This window comes from Castanea sativa, chromosome 1 (genome assembly GCF_040712315.1).
Source record: "Castanea sativa cultivar Marrone di Chiusa Pesio chromosome 1, ASM4071231v1".
Taxonomy (NCBI): Eukaryota; Viridiplantae; Streptophyta; class Magnoliopsida; order Fagales; family Fagaceae; genus Castanea; species Castanea sativa.
Window position 1 is genome coordinate 45114583 of NC_134013.1, and position 22987 is coordinate 45137569.

General features: G+C 34.4%; 1 protein-coding gene across 1 annotated transcript; it reads left to right on the plus strand.

The window, feature by feature from the left end:
- The first annotated feature begins 2118 nt into the window (after nt 1-2118).
- On the plus strand, nt 2119-9148 carry LOC142618596 (putative E3 ubiquitin-protein ligase SINA-like 6). The gene is made up of 2 exons (XM_075791542.1): nt 2119-2629; nt 8340-9148. Exons 1-2 carry the CDS (start codon nt 2183-2185, stop codon nt 9042-9044), a joined length of 1152 nt encoding a protein of 383 aa, XP_075647657.1. The 5' UTR covers nt 2119-2182; the 3' UTR covers nt 9045-9148.
- Nucleotides 9149-22987: the final 13839 nt, after the last annotated feature.

Here is a 22987-nt window from a genome sequence, read left to right on the forward strand (position 1 = left end):
TTGGGATGATAAGAGGCTCTAATCAAGGGGAGTTTGCCACATCTGACAAGATGGGATAGGTGTTGTGCTAGGGGAAGCTTCTTCTCCCTTTTTTGAGGCTACACCAGAAAGGTCATGTCACCCTTTTCCCCTTTTGCCCTCATTTGCACCTCGGGCTGTGTTAGAGCCGGATTTGAGGGAGTGGTTTTGTGTTAGGTTAGATCGAGTTTTTCCATCAAGATCAAGACTAGACCCTATGTCTAGGCTCATTTTGGTTTTGGGAGCATGTGATCCTTTATTTGTGGGTCTTGCTTTCTTATGTCTCACAAGCCTGTGGCCCATAATCTTCTTTCGGCTCTTCAGTCAAATTTCCCTCATCTTGGGATTTGCTCCCTTCCGTTTCAACCCTACCCTCATCCATGGGAGCATCCTCTGCCTCCATTCTCCGATTAGCCATGGGTTCCTTGATTGTATAGGGACAACTCCAGTGACCCACACGCCCACAGGAAAAGCATAACGAAATGATACCTTCATAATGCACTTCTTGCACCACCCCTTCAAGGAGGATTTGGCGTGTTAAGGGTTGGTTGAGGTCAACCTGAACACATATCCTAGCATAGCGCCCTCACGCTTCTATTGCAGTATTAGAATCAATCCTCAAGATTGGCCCAATAGCATTGCCGATATCCTTGAGCATTTCCATTTCATAGTACTTAATGGGAAGCTCTGGAAGCCTAATCCACACAGCTACCTTACTACATATGGTGGTAGAAGGCTTGAAGTTGGGTTCCCATAATATAATGGTTAGATAATGTTCACCGATGAACCAAGGCCCTCCTTTTAGGAAATTATCATAATCCTCAACTAAACCAAACCTTATGAGGAAGAAATCCTTACCCAAGTCCACACAGTCCAAACAGCTCGCTGACTTCCACATACTTAGTATTTTGGTGTGGAGGAAGTGATACCCGATTGACCGCCCAAACAGTTTCACTATTAAGGCATGAGTCCACTTTGCTCGGATGTGTTTCTGTTTCTCTGGAGTTAGACTAACTGCTACCATCCCCTTACACAACTCACCAATACCCACGACAGGCGCCGAGGTATTCTCACCTCTTACACTAAGGTGGAAGGCTTGAGCAAAGGCTCCTGGCATCTCCCCTACCATCTTATTCTTGTAGGATTGGGGAATCACAAACTCAAGGGCACTAGCCACTAGAGATTCTAGCCTTTTACCCCTATTTTTCAAAATATTTGGCAATATGCCCTTGTTTGGAAACTATTTAGGTTCGTGCTCCTGTTTCAAAACTCGATTTTATTAAAATCGAGTTTCAATCAAAAAACGCGATTGGTAGAAATTCAAGTATGGGGTGATCAAACTTAAAAAAAAAAAAAATTGCATGGAACTCGAGTTCATGGAGCTTGAGTTCCATACCTACAACTGTGTTTTATAAGACCTATAGCGGTGTTTTCTATGGAACTCGAGTTCCATGCATTTTTTTTTTGTTGTTAAGTTTGATCACCCCAAACCTATAGTTGAGTTTCATAAGACCTATAGCGGCGTTTTCTATGGAACTCGAGCTCTATGAACTAGAGTTCCATGCAATTTTTTTTTATAAAAGTTTGATCACCCCAAACCTATAGCTGCGTTTTATAAGACCTATAGCGGTGTTTTATATGGAACTCGAGCTGCATGAACTCGAGTTCCATGCAATTTTTTTATATATATATTTTTTAAAGTTTGATCGTGCATAATTCAATTTTAAATTAATCGAGTTTTTCATTAAAACTCGATTTTGAGAAAATCGAGTTTCAAAACAGAAACACGAACTTAAATAGTTTAGAAATAAGGGCATATTGCCAAATATTTTGAAAAATAAGGGTAAAAGGCTAGAATACTCCAGCCACCTCCTTAACTTTTTCGTGCTATGTTGAAATTCCGCATCTTTTTCTTTAGACCTCCCTTTTTTTTTTTTTTTTTGAGAAACTTCTCTAGACCTCTGGAGGTCAAATAACTCACAGTACATCTTTCATCTCAAAAGCACCATGCTGCTATAATTTTTTTTTTTTTAGTCCTATAGTTTCATTTTCATACATTTTAGTTTTTAATGAACAGTGTGACAGTACAAGGGTGATATTCGTAAAACATTTCCTTATTTTGGGGTAAAATACAAGACAAGACCTGAGAGAGAGAGAGAGAGCGATGGCGAAGTTTTCGGTGGGTGGAGAAGAAGATGGGGAAGGCCCCAGCAGTAGTCCTAGGCCAAAACGACTCAGGATCTCTGTCCAAGCCAACTTTCTGGACCAAAATGACCCACAACGCCAACAACAACAAGAACAAGAAGAAGGAGACGATGAAAGTTACGAAGAAGAAGAAGATGAAGAAGAAGGAGAAGAAGAAGGAGCCTCTTATGACGATGAAGAAGACGACACTGAAGAAGAAGAAATCGAAGAAGTAGAAGAAGATGAAGAAGAAGAAGCACAACAAGGAAACCAAGGTTCTGATGTCACTGTGGGACCCAGATCCACCATTGGTAATGATAGCCACGTTATTCATGTGGGTGACGGTTCCATTTCCGTGACTCTCACTGATCCAGAAGTCCTCGATTGCTCTATTTGCCTGGAGCACTTGTCCCCTCCTGTCTTTCAGGTCTCTTCTTTACCTTCTCTTTCACTTTTTTCAACTTGTTGGAAATATATGGGTTTGTTTCTGTTTTGGGTTCGTATGCGTGTAAAGATTGAATTTTTTGTTTGAATTTCTATATGGGTTTTGAGAGATTTTTGGTGATCACGTGGTGTGAGAAGTTTTAGAATTCGATTTGGTCACTTGGGTTTGAATTTTTTGTTTTGGCTGTTTTTGTATTTCTCTTGGTTTTTGTAAGAAGAGAATCATTGTCTGCTCCGGGGGAATTTTAATAGTTAGCAGTATTCAGTTGCATGTAACTGATTATGATGCTCTCCTAGGACCTTTAATGTAAAATTTAGTGATACTTATGTGTAAGAGGTTATACAGGGAGTACAAATTGACAGTAGCTACAACATAAATTGGATAAATTGTTAAAATTGTGGAGTTAGGAACTGAACTTATTGAGGATCGGGGAGTTTTTTTTTGTTTCCATATTGAGTCTACCTCAACTGCTTAAGTACTTTCCTTTTGGAAATTATTATTATTTGGGTATATGAAGGCCAGTTTGACATTGTAAGGACTTTTTAGTCTGAGGTGTAATTGTCCTCTGTCAAGTACTGAAATACTTTCTATAGAAAGCGGGGCTAATTAGCATCCATTTATGCTACACTTTTTTTTTTTTGATACAAGATAGAATTCTACTCTAATCTAATCTAAGTATATATGTGTGTGAAGCTCCTTCCTGGAGACTTGAACTCAGGTCCTTGCCCTCCACACTCCACAAGCACTTATACTTGTCGAGTGACCATCGCACCAAGGGTGCGCGGTGGTATTTATGTTGCACTTCTAATGGACCAGTGTAGTGTATGATTCACTTTTGCAGCTTTTGGGATGCGTCCATTATCATATAAGCTGTCCATTGTTACTTTGAAAATTCCTTTTAATAATGAAGCTTTTTTTTATTAAAAAAAAATTAGTGTATACCCAATAGATAATATACTGCCAATGAGTTCTACCACAAATGGCATCTGCTCCACTCTCAAAAGAAAAGTGTGGAGGGCAAGGTTGTGGGTTCATAACCCATTTGAGTGCGAGTGTAAACTTACAAATTAAAAAAGATAATATACTTCCATTTTAGCTTTGGAATGTTTAACATGCACATCATACTTCTTATAAAAAAAAAAAAAAAATGCTCATCATACTTAAGAAGAAGGAAATATACAGAATGCAGTAGATGGCAGTTTATGAAAGTCACAAAACCATCCTATATATTTTAGAACGTGGTTAATGCTAGTAGTTAGACATTCGCACTTTCTATCTTACATTGCTCAATTTTCTACTATTTTTTGTTTTTGTTTTTCTGATGTTTGGTGGGGGAAAAAATGATGTTTCTTCGTCCTGTATGTGTGTCTTTTTTATTGCTGGGAGATATTGTCTCTTTGGCATGTGTGCGACTCCAAAACTTAATTAACCCTGAAGTCATTTTTATTTCCCAGATAAGGTAAAAAAAATTTATTAAAAAAATGAATTGTTTGACACTATATTATACAGCAAGTACACAAGAGTTTAATCGAAGGTCAATGTTGGGAAAAGCGAGATTGTCCCCGTTGGGGAGGTGAATAATCTAGATGCTTTGGCTAATGTGCTTCAGTGTAGAGTAGGCAGTTTGCCTATGAAATATTTGGGGATGCCTTTGGGATCTTCTTTTAAGTCTCCCTTGATCTGGAATCCTATTTTGGAAAAGATGGAGAAGAGGCTCTCTGGGTGGAAGCGTCTCTATTTATCTAAGGGTGGTAGGCTCATGTTATTAAAGAGTACTCTCTCAAGTCTACCGACATACTTTCTATCTCTCTTTACTATTCCTAAAGCAGTGGCGACTAGATTGGAAAGTATTCAGAGGAATTTCCTTTGGGGGTCTTCTGAGGGGGGTTTTAAATATCCTTTGGTTGCTTGGGATAAGGTGTGTTTACCCGTTGAGTTGGGTGGATTGGGGTTAAGAAAGGTGGTGTCGTTTAATCAAGCTTTATTAGGGAAGTGGCTGTGGAGATATGGCCATGAAGATACCCACCTGTGGCGTCGGGTTATCTCTTCAAAATATGGCGAGGATCAAAGAGGGTGGAGGTCTAGAGACTGCAGGAGGTCCCATGGGTGCGGCCTTTGGAGAAGCATTAACGAAGGTTGGGAGGACTTTTCTAAGCATCTTTCTTTTGTAGTGGGGCAAGGAACTTGTATCCGTTTTTGGCATGATAGGTGGATTGGTGACGATACCCTAAAAGTTCTCTATCCTGAGCTTTTTGTGTGTTCAGCGGTCAAGGATGCCTGTATCTCTGAGGTTTTGTGGATTCCAGAAGGGGGTACTGTTAGAGTATGGAATTTAACATTTTATAGAGCGTTTGAAGATTGGGAGTTGGCTGCTTCTTATTCTCTTCTCCGGCTTATCCAATCCCGCATTCCACAGGGTAGTAGGAGAGATACCCTTTACTGGCGGCTTAAAGGAGATGGTATGTTTGACACTCGGTCTTACTACCTCGCGATCCGAGGTGCTCCGAATTCTTGGCTTCCTTGGAAGGGGGTTTGGAAACCGAAGATCCCCAAGCGCGTGGCTTTCTTTCTGTGGTCTGTTGCTCATGGTCGGATCCTCACCTTGGAGAACCTTATGCTTAAGGGTCGGCCTTTGGTTAATAGGTGTTGCTTATGTTGCAAGGATGGGGAGTCGGTTAACCATCTTCTTTTGCATTGTCCTGTTACCCATTCTCTTTGGTCTTGTATGCTTCAGACCTTTGGGATTCTTTGGGTTATGCCAGGGTCGGTGGCGGAGTTGATTCCTTGTTGGCATCAGTGGCTTGGAAAGGATAAGTCGGACATATGAAATATGGTTCCAGGGTGCTTAATGTGGATTGTGTGGTTGGAACGAAATCGTCGTTCCTTTGAAGACAAAGAGAAGACCTTGGTTGAGTTGAATCTATTATGCCAGCGTAGTCTCTTAGAGTGGTCTCGTTGTTGGGGGTTTTCTAATTGCTCTTCTCTCGCTGAGTTTTTGCCCTCCCTTAACTTTGTTTCCTAGTAGATTTTTCTTATTGTTCATCATCATGAACTCCTTGTATGATTTTCTTTCCTATATTTATAAAAGCTTCCGGTTTACTTATCAAAAAAAAAAAGATTTACAAGGAGATTCTCAATATCCCTAAACTAATTGAACAAGGATCTCAAATAAGAGTTTCAATTGAAGCTGCAAGGTCTCAACCCATAAAATGTCCTAGAATTATCTTCCCTCCATATACTCCACATCAAGCATAAAGGAATAGCTTTCCACACATTAACCCTGAAGCCTTGGTCTTAAGAAGGACCTTTCATTCTAGCTTAGATTCCCTCCCCCCCCCCCCCCCCCCCCCCCCCCAAAAAAAAAGCTTTAAGTTTTATTAACAAATAGAGTTGTGTAGCCCAAGTACACAGGAATATACACTGGATACTCACAAAAGAAATTTGAGCTTGTTTGTAGGCTTGTGGAGGTGGGAATTCAGAATTATCAATTACTTGGATTGCATCAATAGCAAGCTCTAAATTTTCTTAACTTTAAATAGATTGCTGGGAATTGACATATTAGTAACAGAACTAATATTTTCTGATATGACCAATGTTATTAAAAGCACACTTAAAGCTCAAAGCTCAAAGCCCCCCAAAAAATTCTCACTTAATGAAGCACTCTTTAGGCACACTTTTTGGGCACTTTTTGAATAAGTAAAACATGCCTAGGCGCGCTTTTTTATTTTATTTCTAGAAAAGATATGGAATATCAAAATTAATTGTTTGATCTTGAAAGAAATGACATGGGCCGATGATTTACTAAAGGTGTTGTACTACAAAAATAATTTTTTTATTTACATGTCAAAAGATATGAACAAGATTAATTTACTGTTCTTGTGCTTTTTGGTCTTTGATTTTTAGATGTATGTTGATTGAACCATATACATCATTTGATCATAACTGTCATGGTTATGCAGCAAAACAGAATTCTATAAAATGTTATGTTTAAACTTCCTACAACTAGATTATTTTGTTATTCTCAGCAAAGAAAAGATCATTTTGTTATTGTCCATTGATAATTGTTTTTAGTTAACTATATAAAATTCTTAAGAAAATTATTTAAATTTTGAACTTAACAAATATTATACAATTGCACTTACTTAATAGGTAAAATATACAAATTTTGAGTTTTGATAACTTTTTTACTATGAGTCCGTTTGGATAGAACTTATTGCTGAAAACTGAAAACTGAAAACACTGTACAAAAATAAATTTTTAATGGGTAAAAATTACTGTTCATCCCAAAAAGTATTGTTCATTGGCCTAAAATCACTGTTCATGGCCAATGAACAGTGACATATGCGAGTGGAAAAAAAAAAAAAAACGGGCTGGACGTGGACGTGCTGTGCTATCCAAACGCATTCTATATCTTACGAATGTTTTTATTAAAGGTTACTAGATATTATATTTGAAAAGTTTGTGCTTTTCTTCAATCAGGCATGCGCTTGCGCTTTGTGCTTTGTGCTTTGTGCCTAGGCTCGAAGAGGCCTTTGCACTTAAGTGCACTTGACTCTGTTACCAAAACTAGATATAACTCATTTTTTTGATCATATCTGTTACCTTGTAAGTTTTGGTGTAGTTTTTACTTCATTTTCCTGTCATCTTGTAATGCTTTTGCATGCTTCTGTGTGTTCTATTCTAGTACACTAAGTTATCATGAATTAGAGATTACTATCCCTATTGGATATTACTGATGGACATATTTCCTGTATCTGATTGCTACAACATATTCTTAGGTTTGTTCTGACAACCTATGTTTGTTGCAATGCTTTCACACATGAACCAAACTTGCTTTGCCTCTAACATTTGTTCATGGATAAAATATGCAAAAAGATAAAGGTTTTCTGCTATATTCTGGAGAAATTTTAGGTAATACCAGGTGCTGACAATGGATGCTCACTGGTAAAGATTGCTTGAAAGCATAATTGTTGTCTTCACCTTTGTGTGCAAATGCTGACAATGGATGCTTGGTTTAAAATCAGGATTTACTTTGCTAAAATTAGAGAAAACATTTTACAGCAAAGAGTTTGCCTAATACACATCAAGAAGGTAGTGTTCTTATTGTCGTTTCTTCTAAATATTGGCTTGCAATGAAAGGTTGAGCTCAAGCTTGTCTTCATGCTGGACTGGCTTGCTTGATTGTTTAATTTCACTGAACATTAGATGGTTTGTTATGAAGAGATATAATTTTTAATTGAAACTCTTATTTGTTTTCCAAGGTTTCATTTTTTCTTTCTTCTCTCATATGGATGGTTAAGTAGTAATAAGGTAGTCAGTCATGTCTTGATAATGCCTAAATTATTCAAGTGCATATATGGAGTCTTGTTGAAGTATTACAGTATTAGTTATGGTTTGGATACATACACATTGAGCCGAAAACTATGTTAATGGGTATGCATGAATAATACTTATAATTTGGAATTGTCATGGCATTTAAAAATTGATTAAGAGAAATATAGTATTGGTTACCCCAATATATACTATTTGATGTTTCACGAATTGGAGATTTTTTAAAGAATTTTTCCCCTTTATTTATGCCAAATTCAGTTATCCATGTTGTTGCCTCTTCCATGTACATCATCCACGGCATACATATTTTATATATCAAATCCAATCTACTAACGTTCTGTTTGCTTGCATGACAATTCAGTGTGAGAATGGGCATATAGCTTGCTCTTCCTGCTGCAACAAACTTAAGAATAAATGTCCCTCCTGCTTTTGGCCTATTGGTTATAACCGTTGCCGAGCCATTGAGAAGGTTCTAGAAGCAGTCAAAATTCCATGTCAGAATTCTAAGTATGGTTGCAAAGAAGTGGTTTCTTACAGTAGGAAAAGTGACCATGAGAAGACATGTATATATGCACCTTGTTCATGCCCCCTTTCACATTGCAAATTCATTGCTTCATTCAAGCAGATATATGTTCATTTCAGTAGCAAACATACAAATTCTGCAGTAGGCTTCAAATATGATTCCAACTTCTCTGTTTCCTTAACTCTTACTGACAAATTTCTTGTCCTCCAAGAACAGAGCAACGGTGTTTTGTTTGTTCTTAATAATTGTGTTGACCATCGTGGGAATGTGGTGACAATTAATTGTGTTGGGCCCAGCTCAACAACAGGAGGGTTCTCCTATGGTCTTGCGGTAAAAACTCAAGGAAGCTCTCTCCGATTAGAATCTTTTACAAAGAACAGTCAACATCGGGTTGATAGTCCTCCTTCAACAGGATTTCTTCTAATTCCAACTGATTTTTTTGGTTCTTGTGGCCAGCTCAAGCTGGAAGTCTACATTAAGCGTAATGCTGCATGTGGCATTACTTCTTTTGGGATTGCCCGAGGAAGAATTGGTCCTGTTTAAAGTAGCTGATGTTATTGTAATATGTTGTATTGTTTTGGAGAATGATTCAGGCTATAGGGATTGCTGTTGATAAATATATATAAAATCATCTCTTTAGAACATAAGTTCCATTATCTATTTGACTATTTGATCTTCATACTTTTTCCTTCTCTTAAAATTATGCAGTTACTTCTCGCTGATGTGTTTTGGTTCAATTGACATTTTACTACCACAATAAGAATGGGGGGTGGGGTGAGGAATGTGAGGTCATGGCTTTCATACTCACTAGGAACCTGAGCGTTAGTAACCTAACTAGCCTTGCACAAATTTTATTACTTGGATCATTTCATAGGTTCCCGCCCCCCCAAAGTATTATTCTTGTAATTCTTTTTGCTGATGTTGTTTTATTGTAAGGATGTACCTAACAAGTATATGCAATGCTAAAACGAGAGAAGTCTCTTTAAACAACGAACGAATCTTTATTTGGTGGTAGTTTTACCATACTTCAACATTTAATATGTGCTATGTGCTGAGATGATATGGTATCAAACAAGGGGAAAAAATGCCAGATTGAATAATGGCGTTCATTCAGTAATTTGATGCTAAAGTAAATATAACCTGCCGCCAGCTAAGCATTGATAATCTTTTGCTTCAAAGTTAAATGATAGCTGCCCATAATCATAGTTATCTATTTTTTGGGACACAGAAAGGAACCATTTGTCTAAAATTGGGATATTTTTATTTTTTTTTTTCGATGGAAGAATTGGTATGAATTTTGTGTGCATTTGTAAGTGCTTTAGAGGAAACCTCTGGTGATTGTGACCTTGGAGCATTAGGCTGTCTCCCTCAGATACTGATACCAAAAGTGATTTTTTTTTTTTTTGTAGTGCTGAACTAGAACAAAGTTCATCTCCAAACTAGTTTGGGATGAAACTCTACAAACTTCTCATATATCTTTATATTGAGTGTGAAATTTGAAAATCTAACCGTTGGATTGCATACTCTTATTATATTTTTCAATTTTTTGTGATCTAAAATTATATATAAAAAATAAGTTCATTGATTGAATAGTAAATGACATCCGATTTGAATGTAATTTGATATGCATGTTAAGAACATAAAAAACATGAAATATAATGGTTAGATTTTCAAAATTCAAACAAAAACAAGAGATATATGAGAAGTTTGAGGAGTTTCCCTCCAAACTAGTTTGGAGAGAAACTTTGTTTGCTGAACTATTTGCAAGGATACTAGTATGTGTATCATAAAATATGACCACTTTCGCCGTAGAGCATAATTTTAGCAAATATTTAGGAGAAAGTCACTCAACCAAACTTAATTAGGTATGTAGCACCCATTTGGAACTCGAGTTCCAAGTATTATGAGCTCACGTGGCAATTTGATATGGATTTAAAAAAAAAAAAAATCACATGGAACTCGAGTTTGACAAACTCAAGTTCCATTTAAGCAATATGAGACAATGACTTTTGAGTAGAGTTGTGGTGTGTCTTTGTGTTAGAATCCCTTTCCCTCTCCCTCGTGTGTGTGTGTGTGTGTGTGTTTGTTTCTCAAAAAAAAAAAAAAAAAAACTTAAGATTTATTGAAATGGTTGAGTAAATATTTTTTGATAGAACCCGAGTTTGTTAAACTTGAGTCCCAATTTTTTAATGCACATGTCCCAACTATCTCTTTTTTTAAAACTCAAAGATTACAAATTAATATAGTAATAAGCTGTTATTCTCATGCCAAACTCTCTCTGATGTTACTTCACACCCAACAAATCTCTTCATTGATCATTCTAAAAAATTTAAAAACTTATTTCTTCTTCAATTTGCAGGTAAATATCTAAACCTCATTCATTTTTTTTGGTTAGATCTAGTTAATATAAGTTTTCATTTCTTAGATATATATACTCATACCACTTTATAGTGTTTATGGGTAATGTGTTATTTGTTCTTTGTAATGTTTTGTTTTTTGTATTTGTAATGTGTTGTTCTTTGTTCTTTGTTCTTTGTACTTTGTAATGAATTATTCTTTGCAATGTGTAATGGGTTGTTTTTTGTAATGGTTTGATATGGGTAGTGCGTTGTTATTTGTTCTTTGTAATGGGTTGTTGTTTGTAATGTGTATTTGTAATATGTTATTTGTAATGTGTAACAGGTTGTATTTGTAATGGGTTGTTATTTGTATTGGGTAGTGATCAAAAAAAAATTTAGCGTGAGTATAAAATTTTGAAATTGAAGCTGGAATGACATCATTTTATTTGGTGGACCATACAATGTTATAAGTAATGTTTATATTTGCTAGGACAAAATATTTTATAGTTCATATTGGATAAAAGTGTTTTATTTGTCACAAACTTTTAGTAATCTCATCTAACTTTGAATAGGCTTGTGATGACTTCAATTGATTTATATATGTATTGTGGTGGGGAGTCCTGTAGTGATGAGATTCATGGAGTGACGTATGAAGGGCCAAGTAAAAAGTTAGAGATTATTCAACTGAAAAAAAAAGGAGACCAGTTTGAAAAAAAAGAAAATAAAAAAGAAAATTATGAAAGAAATGGATTTGGATTGTCGGTTCCATGAAATAACAATTAGACATCGTGCTTTTCATGTAGTCTTTAGTGATAGTATTTTCTTCACTCTTATATCTATTAAAGGAGACAAGCATGTTAAGATTATGTTTGATAGGATAAACTTGATGCCTCAGTTAAAAGCTGTTGAGTTGTATATAAGTGTGAAGCCTCGTACAAAAGTTGGCAGTAAAAATGTGCAATAAACAACTTTGGAAGATGGTGGAGGAGAAGAATTACAATTAGTACATCCAGATGGTCATCTGGCTCTTACCTGATGCACCACTATTGGGGGTTATACGCTACCATGTGACGAGACACCAACTCCAACGGAGGTTTGTGGATCTAGTTATCAACGCGAATATATTCCATCTCTAGGGGGAAGAAAAAATTGATATTGATCTTGATAAAGATGAGTATGAAGAGATGATTGTGAGAGATGACTTCCACAAGTATGTTCATCACTATGAAAATGCTGACAATATTCATAATGATGTTGTTGATGATCATGATCATGATGCTATGGAATTTCATGATAATGATGTTGTAGGCGATGATATAGGTGCGCAACATGTTACGAATACAATCCTTAACTATGATGCTTCTACTCGTCATTCTATGCAACACTTGGGATAATATAGTTGATCTTCATATGTTGAAACACCATATTCATCTAGTTGGGAGTGATTGTCGATGCCTCGCAACGGTCGACCACCTTACGCGGCGACGCTCACGTGCCTATGTGTCTGCTTGCTGAGCTCGGGTGCTATGAAAGAAGGGTTAAACCTCTGGTGTGTGACTAAATTGAGTCAATTTTAATCTATTATTACCAAAGGTAGTGAAGTCACCACCAATCATTGGGGTTTTCTAACGTGTGATTGGTCACCTGATTCTATTTGATTTTATAACCAGTCAGTCCTAAGCTAAGAAAAATGGTTGTTTTTCCTAATCTAATGTTGATGGTAAAAAAATCTTGATTCTTGAGTTCAAAAGTTTGGTTATGTGTGGGGAAGGTGTTAGGCACCCCACAATGCCGTCCAGAGACAGTCCTTTATTTTGGTAAAATATTAATTTTTAGATATTGACAATTAAAAACAAGCTATTGGCATTAGCTCTTAGGACTTTAGAAGAATTGGGCTTTGAGGTTTGGTTTTGGAAAGGGGTGTGACCTTTATTGATACTTTGCTAGCACATTTGTAATTGTTACCAAATTTCCATGATGAAAATTCAGCAACATTTCACCTTATTTTCTCCTCATCTTGAAGATGCATAATACAAAATCTTTTTTTTTTAAAAATGATTTTCTATTTTTTAAAAAAAAAAAACTGAAAAACATAAAACAAAATAATCCTAGAATGCAATGTATGAATGTTATGCAAATGCAATCCTAAAGAAAAACAGTTTTGGTCACAAGCAATAGAAAGAATTAACACAAGGAACATGTCAGAGAGATTCACTGAGATTGAGTCTTTTGCATCTAGACCCTTTTAGATGCAAACTTGGAGATGGAATTTTTCCTAATTTCAGCTTCAGTATTGGTATAAAGGTTAAAAACCTTTACCAACTCATGAATAAGTGCAACATGATCTTGTGCTTTTGGCACAAACACTTTTTGTTTGGGAGATTGCTTTAAAGCTTGCAACTTAAATCAATTTGGTCTAGTATGCCCAGCTCTACCACAAAAGTGACAAAACCACTGAGGTTTGTGGTTTTTCTTGCATCCAGATTGATTAGAATTTTTAGTTTCAGACTTACTCAGATCTACCCTAGTTCTTCTAGAAGCAGGAGCTACTTCCTTATGAACCTTAAGTTTAAAAAGAGTTTGATGAACAACAAAAGTTGATGTAGCAGGTACAAACTTAGGAGGATTCACTACAGTGGTAGATCCATTCTCAACAAATTCTAGATCTGTCTTGTCAGAAATAGACTTTTGTACATGTAACATCTCATCTAGCTTAGAGGTAGAAGTTCTATCTATTTGTTCTCTAGCAATAGATAATTCTAATTCTAAACGTTTAACCTTTTCAAGAAAAGACATGTTCTCAATCTTAACGAAGTTCAAGAGTTCATTAGCATCAAACAACTTTAGTAGCAAATTTTTCTTTTCTTGTTCAAGAGAGTTTATCTTTTTCAAGCCTGATTCAACACTCATAGCATCTTTAGCTGCTATCTTGCAAAGCTTGTTATAAGCTTCCTACAAATCTGCATTCTTAGAGAGTTCCCCATTAGAAGGGTTCTTATCAGCAGTCTCAATTTCACTTACTACAGCAGTAGCAGTGAAAGCCATGAAGTTTCCTTCTTGATCACTTTCAAACTCATGATCAGAAGCTTTATCATCACTCAAAGTAACAGCCATAGCCTTACCTTTTGATCTCAAGAAAGTTGGACACTTAGATTTCATATGACTGTAACCTTGACACCCATAACACTGTTGTCTTAAAGAATTATTTAAAGACTAACCTACTTTTTCTTTTTAATTTTTCAGCAATATTGTTTTTGGCAGTGTCATTCTTCTTCACATTCTTAGTATCAACATTATTTCTATTTCTTGCACTCCTATTATTATTTCTCAAAATATTTCTAAAGCTCTTAGCAAGATAAGCAATCTCAGTAGATGAGAGTTCATCATCAAAATCACAATCATCAACAGATTTTAAAACCATAGATTTGGATTTATTAATCTTTGGTAAATTAGATTCATAGGACTGAAGAGATCCTACAAGTTCATCTACAGGGATAGAGTCAACATTTTTATTTTCAGTTATGGTAGTCACTTTGAGTCTAAAATCTTCAGTCAAAGATCTAAGAATTTTCCTAACAATTTTAGGTTGATCGTAAACTTCACCCAAATTAAAAGCAGAATTTACAATATCATTTAACTTAGCATAGAATTCATCAAAAGACTTATCATCAGACATTCTAATACTTTCATGCACTGTTTGCAAGATGTTCCAAGCAGTGTGAGCAATCTCCACATTTGAGATTCTCTTAAATTCTTCCATAGACACAGCATTGAATATTACATTCATAGCCTTGCTATTTAAGCTTGCTGCTTCCTTTTGGGCAGTAGTCCATTCACCAATTGCAATGGTTGGTCTTTCCAAACCGTTCTTAACAGATTGCCAAACTCTCTCACCAATGGATTACAAGAAGGCTTTCATCCTAACTTTCCAGTAAGCATAGTTATTTCCATCAAAGTGTGGGGGGATCACAAGAGAGTGATTGTGTTCCATGACAGCAGGGGTCAAGAATCAACTCTAGGTTAAAAACCTATAAACAAGAACTAACCCACTCTGATACTAATTGTATGTTCGTTTAGACCCCTTAAACCAAATAGTTTAACCTAATTTATTAACCAAGTGATTAGTTAGATTAATTTTCAGATCTAGGTTAAACACAAATAAATCATATCATACAAAGACGCGGAAAAGTAAATAACACCACGATATGATGATCTAGGAAAACCAATGAAATTAACTGTTTCAAGGTAAAAACCTAGGGAGGATTTGACCTAGCTAGCCTCAACGTAAACTAAATCCACTATAAGAGAATTGGAGTTTTTACAAAATATTTAAGCCTAAATCTAATGCTACCTCCAGTAGTAACTTACGAACACGACCACATGCAAGCTTCGAATCCACGGACTCCTTCTCTTCTTGGATTTACAACAACACAAGCCGTCTTACTTGTGTCTTTGAGATCCCACTCAAAAGTTTCAGATCACCTTCACTTGTTGATCTTGATGTGGCAACAATGTTCTACCAATGCTTGATTGTTTTTTGGCTCCAGTAGATTCTTGTGCAGTTAGAAGGTACAAAACCTCTCAAATCTCACAAAGAGTAACACACAAGTCTTCTTTAGCACCCTCAAAATGTGGCTAGGGTTTTTATTTTATACTAGTAAGTTTCCCGTGCGATGCACGGATACTGTTGTAATGTTTTATGTAAATTTTTTTTTGGAAAATATTATACATTTATCATGGCATATTTATTATAAAACTTTGTTAGTAATGAGTTCATCATAAAAAGTAACAATTATAAATTGCACATATATATCTATTATAATTATTGTTCAAGTAATGAGCAATAATTAAAACAGCTTAGAGTAATATTGTATAATAAAAGTTGATAAAAGCATTTTAATTCATTCTATATTACTGATTTTTATTATATGATGTAATAAAAAGCTTCATTACGATTTTGTTTTTTTTTTGTTTCTTCAATCTTTGTTATTGTGGTATGGTGATGCTTGTTATCATCATTAATTTCTCCATCTTCAACGTTTGAAGTTTAGTTCATCCATATTTGTTCAATTTTTGACCTTTCATCATTTTTTTTCCTTTTGTTGCATCATTTGTGTTAATCACTAATGAATCGGCTTCGAGAGACTCTTGATTGGATTTTACAAAGTTTGGACTTTGTCGCTAAGATTTTTCATAGTATTTGCTTTTATATTAAATTTCAATAATGTTACAGTTTTTTGTAAATTTTTTATTTATTTATTTATTTTTGTTAATTTTGGAATAGTGCAGCAAAAAAAAATTAATATAGCATATTGAATTGTGTATTTTTTTTTCTTCCATACCTTTTTATCATTTGAAAGTGCATCAAAAATCTTAGCAACTATATAATTTTCAAAACCATCATTTAGATTGAATTTATTCAAATGGAGTAGAGAAATCCATTTTTTTCCTATTTTTTTTTTTCAAATCACGTGGGATTCGTTTTCCAATATCAATATTTTTACAATAATTTAAATAAGTAATACCTCAGTTTATATTTCAGCAAGATCTCTTGTAGATTCATTTAGGATTTTCTCGGCATCTTGATCAAATATCACAAAATTTGTTTTGTTAGTTGCATCAAAAACTTCAATTTGAATCATGTATCTGAAGTAGTTTGCAATTGTATATATATAGTAGTTATAGTGAGATAAATATATTATAAATATTTAGAGAGTATATAATTAATGTGAGTGCCTCTAACTTTGGGACAGAAAGATTTATTTTTGTTTCACATTTTGCACACCAAAATGATTTTGCTTGTGATTTGACATTCCTTTCATAAAGTACGCACAAAATGTAATACCAACCTATTATTGTATCAATGTTACTTATTATTGCAATACCTTAGCAGTTCACATCTTGCAAAGAACTTTGAAATTAATATGCATTATTTTTTCGATGTAAATGATATGATGTATCATTATTTTTTTACGTAGATGATGAGTATAATTTGAAATGATTAACAAACTTATTTCTTAGGATCTCATTCAATGCATTTTATCTTTACTATTGTCTTCATATTATTTAAAGATAAATCCTCCTATGAAAATTGTTTTGCATATATTTTGGTTTTTCTTGTAGAGGATCATGTTTTTTACCATTCCTATAATTGAATTTTTTTTAAAGAAAATATTAAGTTAATGGCATTTTGTGAGATAATATATGATATTTATGAAACTTTTTTGTTATTATAAATTTTAGAAATATGTACTTGTTAATTATTTTAGCAACCTCAGGGATCTTAAGATTATATATATTTTTGTTGCATTGGTCAATGACAGAAACTTGTCTGTATAATTTGCATAGAACATTATTAATAGACAAAAGCATATTGAATTGAAATTGGGGAAAAATAAAGACATGATTTCATGAGAATGAGATTTTCTAGAAGTATCATCTATACGTGGGGGGAGAAAGAAGAGAGTTCGTAAGAGGGTAAGAGTTTTTGCTTTGATTTACACCTGGGAATGGTCAAACTTGGGTCATAATATGTAAGGTAAGAACTGTGCTTGAGTTTTTCATAAGGTTTGGTCTATTTTTAAAAGATAGTCCATTTTATAGTGAACAAATTTTGGTCTAATGGGTCTAATTGTCAAGAATAGCCCATATTTTATATAATAATAAAAAGAAGTTACTATGATCAATTGGGTAACTATAAAAAAACTGAATAAAAAGAGGTAAAAAATGCTAAATTTATATAATGGTAAAAATAAGTTACTATGATTTATTGGGTAATGGTTAAAAAAATTTAATGAAAAAAGGTAAAAAAAGGTTAAATGCAATATTAGAGTGCCACGTGGCAGAACCTTATGCACTCTCACATGAGGTCTCTGCTTTTATATATATATATATATATATATATATATATATTGATATTGATATTGATGTGGAGAAGTTTAGATGAAACCCTAAACGTTTTTGCGGGCTTTGGGCCAATTTAAAAATTCTACAAAAAACTGTGTTTGCAATTTTTGATCAGTCGAGCCTAATTCTCGATCGATCAAGAAAGGCAGAACTTCACCTAAACACCTAGACTAGACATTTTTTGTTCTCGGTTTGCCAACATAATACAACAATGATTCTAAATCTTTAGAACCTAACAAGAGCACTTGTTTATATGTAATTTTAGTTTGTATTTGGAAAGGTATTAATGCAACCCGATATATTGACAAATGTTATAGTTTGAGGCAATGACATGACAACTATTCACATGATTGTCTTGTGCCCAAGGATAAGTCATTGTGGCAGGAGGTTAACAGCCCAACATTGTCCCCTGACCTCGAGATGTTGCGTGCCAAAGGTCGACCTATGACATCAAGAATCAGGAAGGAGATGGATTGGAGGGAGAGTCAACCCAAACTGAGATGTGGAGTGTGTCATGAATAGGGGCATAACAGCAGAAAAGTTTGAATGTGATTTGCGCATCAACAAGTAGTCATATACTAAACTAGATACGCAAGTGACTATTCAATTATGTCCGGATTTATGTATTAAAAATACTACCATGTTTCTGAATAAATTCTTTTTATACGTTAAAAAATATTTTTGTTAATGTGTTTGCTAATGATCAACATATTTAGTTGACATTTTTTAATTTGTCTAATGAAAAAATTTTCATTTACAAACATGTTGCAAGGATGATGCAAGGATGATTGGATTGGCATTTTGTTCGTCATTATAGTTACAACTTTATGTTTTGTTTACAATTGGCTACATTATTACTTCGTTTATGTAAACGACAATTTTATTAGCCACAATGCGCCTCCAATATAACTATGTTCTTAGGCTAATTTTTTGTTTTGGAAATTTGAATTTGAGGCATGGTCTTGCAAGAAGATCATTAAGGTAAGTGTCAATTTCTTGTAAATGAAGTCTACATTGTGCATAAAGGGTTACTATTTGCTGAACCTGTGATGGGTTGTGATTTTTTAATGAATTTATTTTGTTGCAAATCTTAATTTTGTTTATGAAGTTAACTGAAATCAGTTGCTGCCTCACAACTGAAAACAAAATTATGTGGGCTAAATCGTGGCCTATTCATATTAAATGGTGGACTTGTAAATTATTGATGTTGACATGTGAAAAATGCCTGGTACTTGTCAACAAATACCATACTTCCTAGTAGGGCTATTATAGCAGCGACAATACTGATGCATTTGCTCCTTATTTGCATCAGGAGGCAACGGCTGTTCAATTCAATTGATGAGTGCTTTTATTTGAATAATTGTGACCACCTAGCATGGTTTGTTGGACATTTGGAATTTCAAATCCAAGCATTTGATGACACAGCTCTTTCCAGTCTCTGTTAGTGCACCAAACCATTGCTTCATCTTCGATGGGCATCCCCATAATAACTTCCTCATCTTGTAGTGTGATCGTCATTTCACCATGCGGTAGGTGGAATGTGTGGGCCTCTGGCCACCATCACTCAACAAATGTGTCTGTTAGAGATGTATTAGTCCAATGTAATAGGCCCAAGCCCAATCTTTCTATGCGTTTTAGCCAAGTCTCCTACTTGTATACCAATGTTTTGGTTCTTTGTAACACATGATTTGTGTTACATTCTCATATATTAAAGATGTAGCTCTTTAGGGTTTCCTCCTTAGATGTAAGCCGTTAAGCTAAACCATAGAACCATCATGTTCTTGTGTTCTATACTTTATGTTTCTGCTTTTACATCTATTTAGTATATTAAACATGGTATATCAATGCTAATATTTAACATGGACAAAAAATAATTGAGTTTGGACTTATTACATTGGGCTAATATATCTCTAATAGTAGTGATTAGTGCATGATCAACCCCGTACATACCCTCTAAACCAAGCAACTTCATAATGTCAATGACACGATCATCTACCGTAAGAGGTCAACGTGTCAACCCTTCATGGCGACATCAACACATAGGATCTTGCAAATGTTAAAACAATAGATTAATATATTTTACTACAACAAGTACGTAATATGCCATCGATTACTAAAATTTCATTGAATAATGAAAATAGGTAACCCATATACAAAAGGGGAACACAAGAGGTACACCAAGCTAAGTGAATGCCATTAACATCAATAACCGAAGCCTCTACTGGCACCACAATTTTCCACGTCACCTTTCTTTTTCTTTTCTTTTTTATAATTCTTTTTAACGTTTCACCATAATTATTTTTGTTTAATTCAAACTTATTAAAGAGTGAAACTCTATATTTCTAATAAGTCCAACTTAAACTATGAAACTCTATCTCTCTAACAAATCTAACTTAAACTTGAATTCAAAGTATATAAATTTCTTATTTTGGTGTATTACCATTCTTCATAGATAATTGATCAATTACCATTTCCTAGGATAAACTCAATAAAATTTCTGTCTCCCCTCTCTATGTCGTGTTCCTTTTTTATTTTCTGCCATGATTTATTATAATTTCCCAAAAAAAAAATGATTTACTTTTAACTTTCTTTTAATGTAAAGTTTAAAAGGAAAAAAAATCACTCATCTCACATAATACAGTAGATGGAGCATAGATTCAAAACATTAGACAAGATTTTGTTCAATAAAACCACAAGGCTTAAAATATGTTGTAAATAAAAAGTCTTTATAGTGTCTCATTTAAAATATGTTGTAAATTACCACTGCGCACCCTTGGTGTGGTGGTCACTCCACAACTATAAATGATTGTGGGTTGTGGGCGGTAAGGGCCGGGGTTCAAGTCTTTAGGAGGGAGCTTTATACACATATACACTTAGATTACGCTAAAGTAGAAATTCTATCTTGTATATAAAAAAAAATATGTTGTAAATTATTAGGTGCCGGTTTCATTATATGTTGTATAGAAGAATTCTACTGCAACTTCTTATACAACACAGTAATTAAGATGCTTGGTAGGAATCATTATAATTTTTTCAAACAAAATTATTATTATTTAGTCCAAACTTAACAATGAGTAAAACTCTATCTCTCTAACAAGTCCAATTTAAACTCAAACTCATCATTATCATTTTTTTAAAAAAAAATTATTTTTGTTTAGTCCAAACTTAATAAGGAGTGAAACTCCATCTCTCTAACAAGTCCAACTTAAACTCAAATTCAAACGTTGATAATTTATCTCCAAATTTGCGAGGTTAATCATGAACACTATAAAAGTAGTGCAAACCCCAATATATATATATATATATATATATATTTTTTTTTTTTTTCAAAAAAAGCCAAGTAGAGGTATGAGCTCTTCTTATGTTATTTTCTTTTCTTCTACTTTGTTAAAAAAAAATTTTATTTTATAGTTTTTCATGTATTTTTTTTTTAAAAGTAATTTTTGTACATGAACCACCAAACTCTCTTTAGCCGTTTTTTACAAGATAAAAAAAAGCTTGCAATAATTAAAATTTAAGGTTGTTGCTACTGCATATGTCTTTACTTTCCCTCACGATATGAAAGTATATTAAGAGGAGGTATGACTTTCATTATTTCAACATGGGCTCCAGCTCAACATTTTTTAGTGTGAGTTCGTGTACTTTTTTCTTATTTTTTGTAAGTCATTGCACGTTCAAGTAATGAATTCTTCATCAAATTGTAACACAAATTGAAGTCATACAAGAGCAAATCATGCAATGATGTAATTTCTTAGTCAATTTAAGATTTTATAAAATTATTTTAGTCTACCTCAAAAATAGGTAGGTTCCCGTGCGTAGCACGAGTTAGCTACTAGTACTTATAATTTCCGCTTCTTGCTTAGAAATGTGTAATCCCATCATCAACCACAACCACACAATAGTACTTAACAATTTTGACAAGCCCAAATCAATATCCAAAAGTAGTAGTATAATCTATAAAATTAGATTAAAATGTCGTTTGTGATGAATTTATATATTAATGCTTTGAAATTATAAAATTAACACTTTTGTACATATTAGTCTTCAAAATGCATTGCTAAAATTATTCATTAACAAGAAGCATCATGAGAATTTTTTTTTCCAAGCTTGCGGGTTTCTAAAGCAATTCTGATCGATGATCTTTTTGTTGCATCAAAACTCTAGGATCAATGGGTCCAAGATGTACTAACATGCGGCAAAAAGTTTTCGTGTGATATCAGATAAAAGAGTATTATGGGATCAATTAAAGCAAATAAAAGAGAAAACAAAAGTAGACAATTAAAGTAAAAATGAAAACCTTCTAACGAAATTCTTTTACATATATAAGAAAAAATCTAATGATAATTTGTCCTTATGAGACCGAAAATGTGATGTCCCAATTTGATTGATTGTGTGATGTGTGTGGGTGTGTGATGGGTCCCACATTGAATATTTACTAGGTAGATTTGGGTTTTATTAACAACTTTAAGGAGCCTCAATTGTGGCTAGTCCTTTTGAGGTATAGTGCAGATGTGGCTAGTGCTTTTCTTTAGGTCGTTACATATGGTATTAGAGCCGGCCCTGTAACCCCATATGGGTTCAGAGAGACTACCCCACAAAGTGGGTTCTAACAAGGACATTAGGGATTTAAGTGGGGGACATTGTGATGCCCTAATTTGATTGATTGTGTGATGTGTGTGTGTGTGTGATGAGTCCCACATCGGGTATTTATTGGGTTGAACTAGGCTTTATTAACAATTTCAAGGAGCCTCAATTATGACTAGTCCTTTTGAGGTATAGTGCAGATGTGGCTAGTGTTTTTCCTTGGGTCGTTACGTATGGTATCAGAGCTCTAGGTTGGATCCTTAGGCATTGATTTATGAAACTAAACGGTGAGAGGGGTAGAAATTAGGCATTTGGGGATACATTTTATGATATATACACTAAATGAGTTTTTGATCTGTTTTTTTTTTAATTTTTTTTTATTAAATTAGACATTTGATAACATGTTAGTTTGTCATGTGCATAATGAACAGAGGTTAGGATGCCACCTCGCAGCAAAAACACTGGGAACACTCCCAAAAACTCTAGCATGGTAGGAATTGGCAAGATGGGAACCGAGAATTTAGGCACGACCAAGGCCAACCACCAGAGCTGATCTAGATGATTCAGACCTTGGTTGGAGTGCTCCAACAACAGGTCACTACTGGAGACAACCTGGCTAGGATGATGGAGCAACGTTGAGGTCATCATGGTGGGATG

Excerpts from the sequence above, each read along its gene's own strand:
- LOC142618596 (XM_075791542.1), top strand. The coding sequence starts at position 2,183 with ATGGCGAAGTTTTCGGTGGGTGGAGAAGAAGATGGGGAAGGCCCCAGC. Across the intron at positions 2,630-8,339 it reads TGTCCCCTCCTGTCTTTCAG|TGTGAGAATGGGCATATAGC; the intron begins GTCTCTTCTTTA and ends ATGACAATTCAG.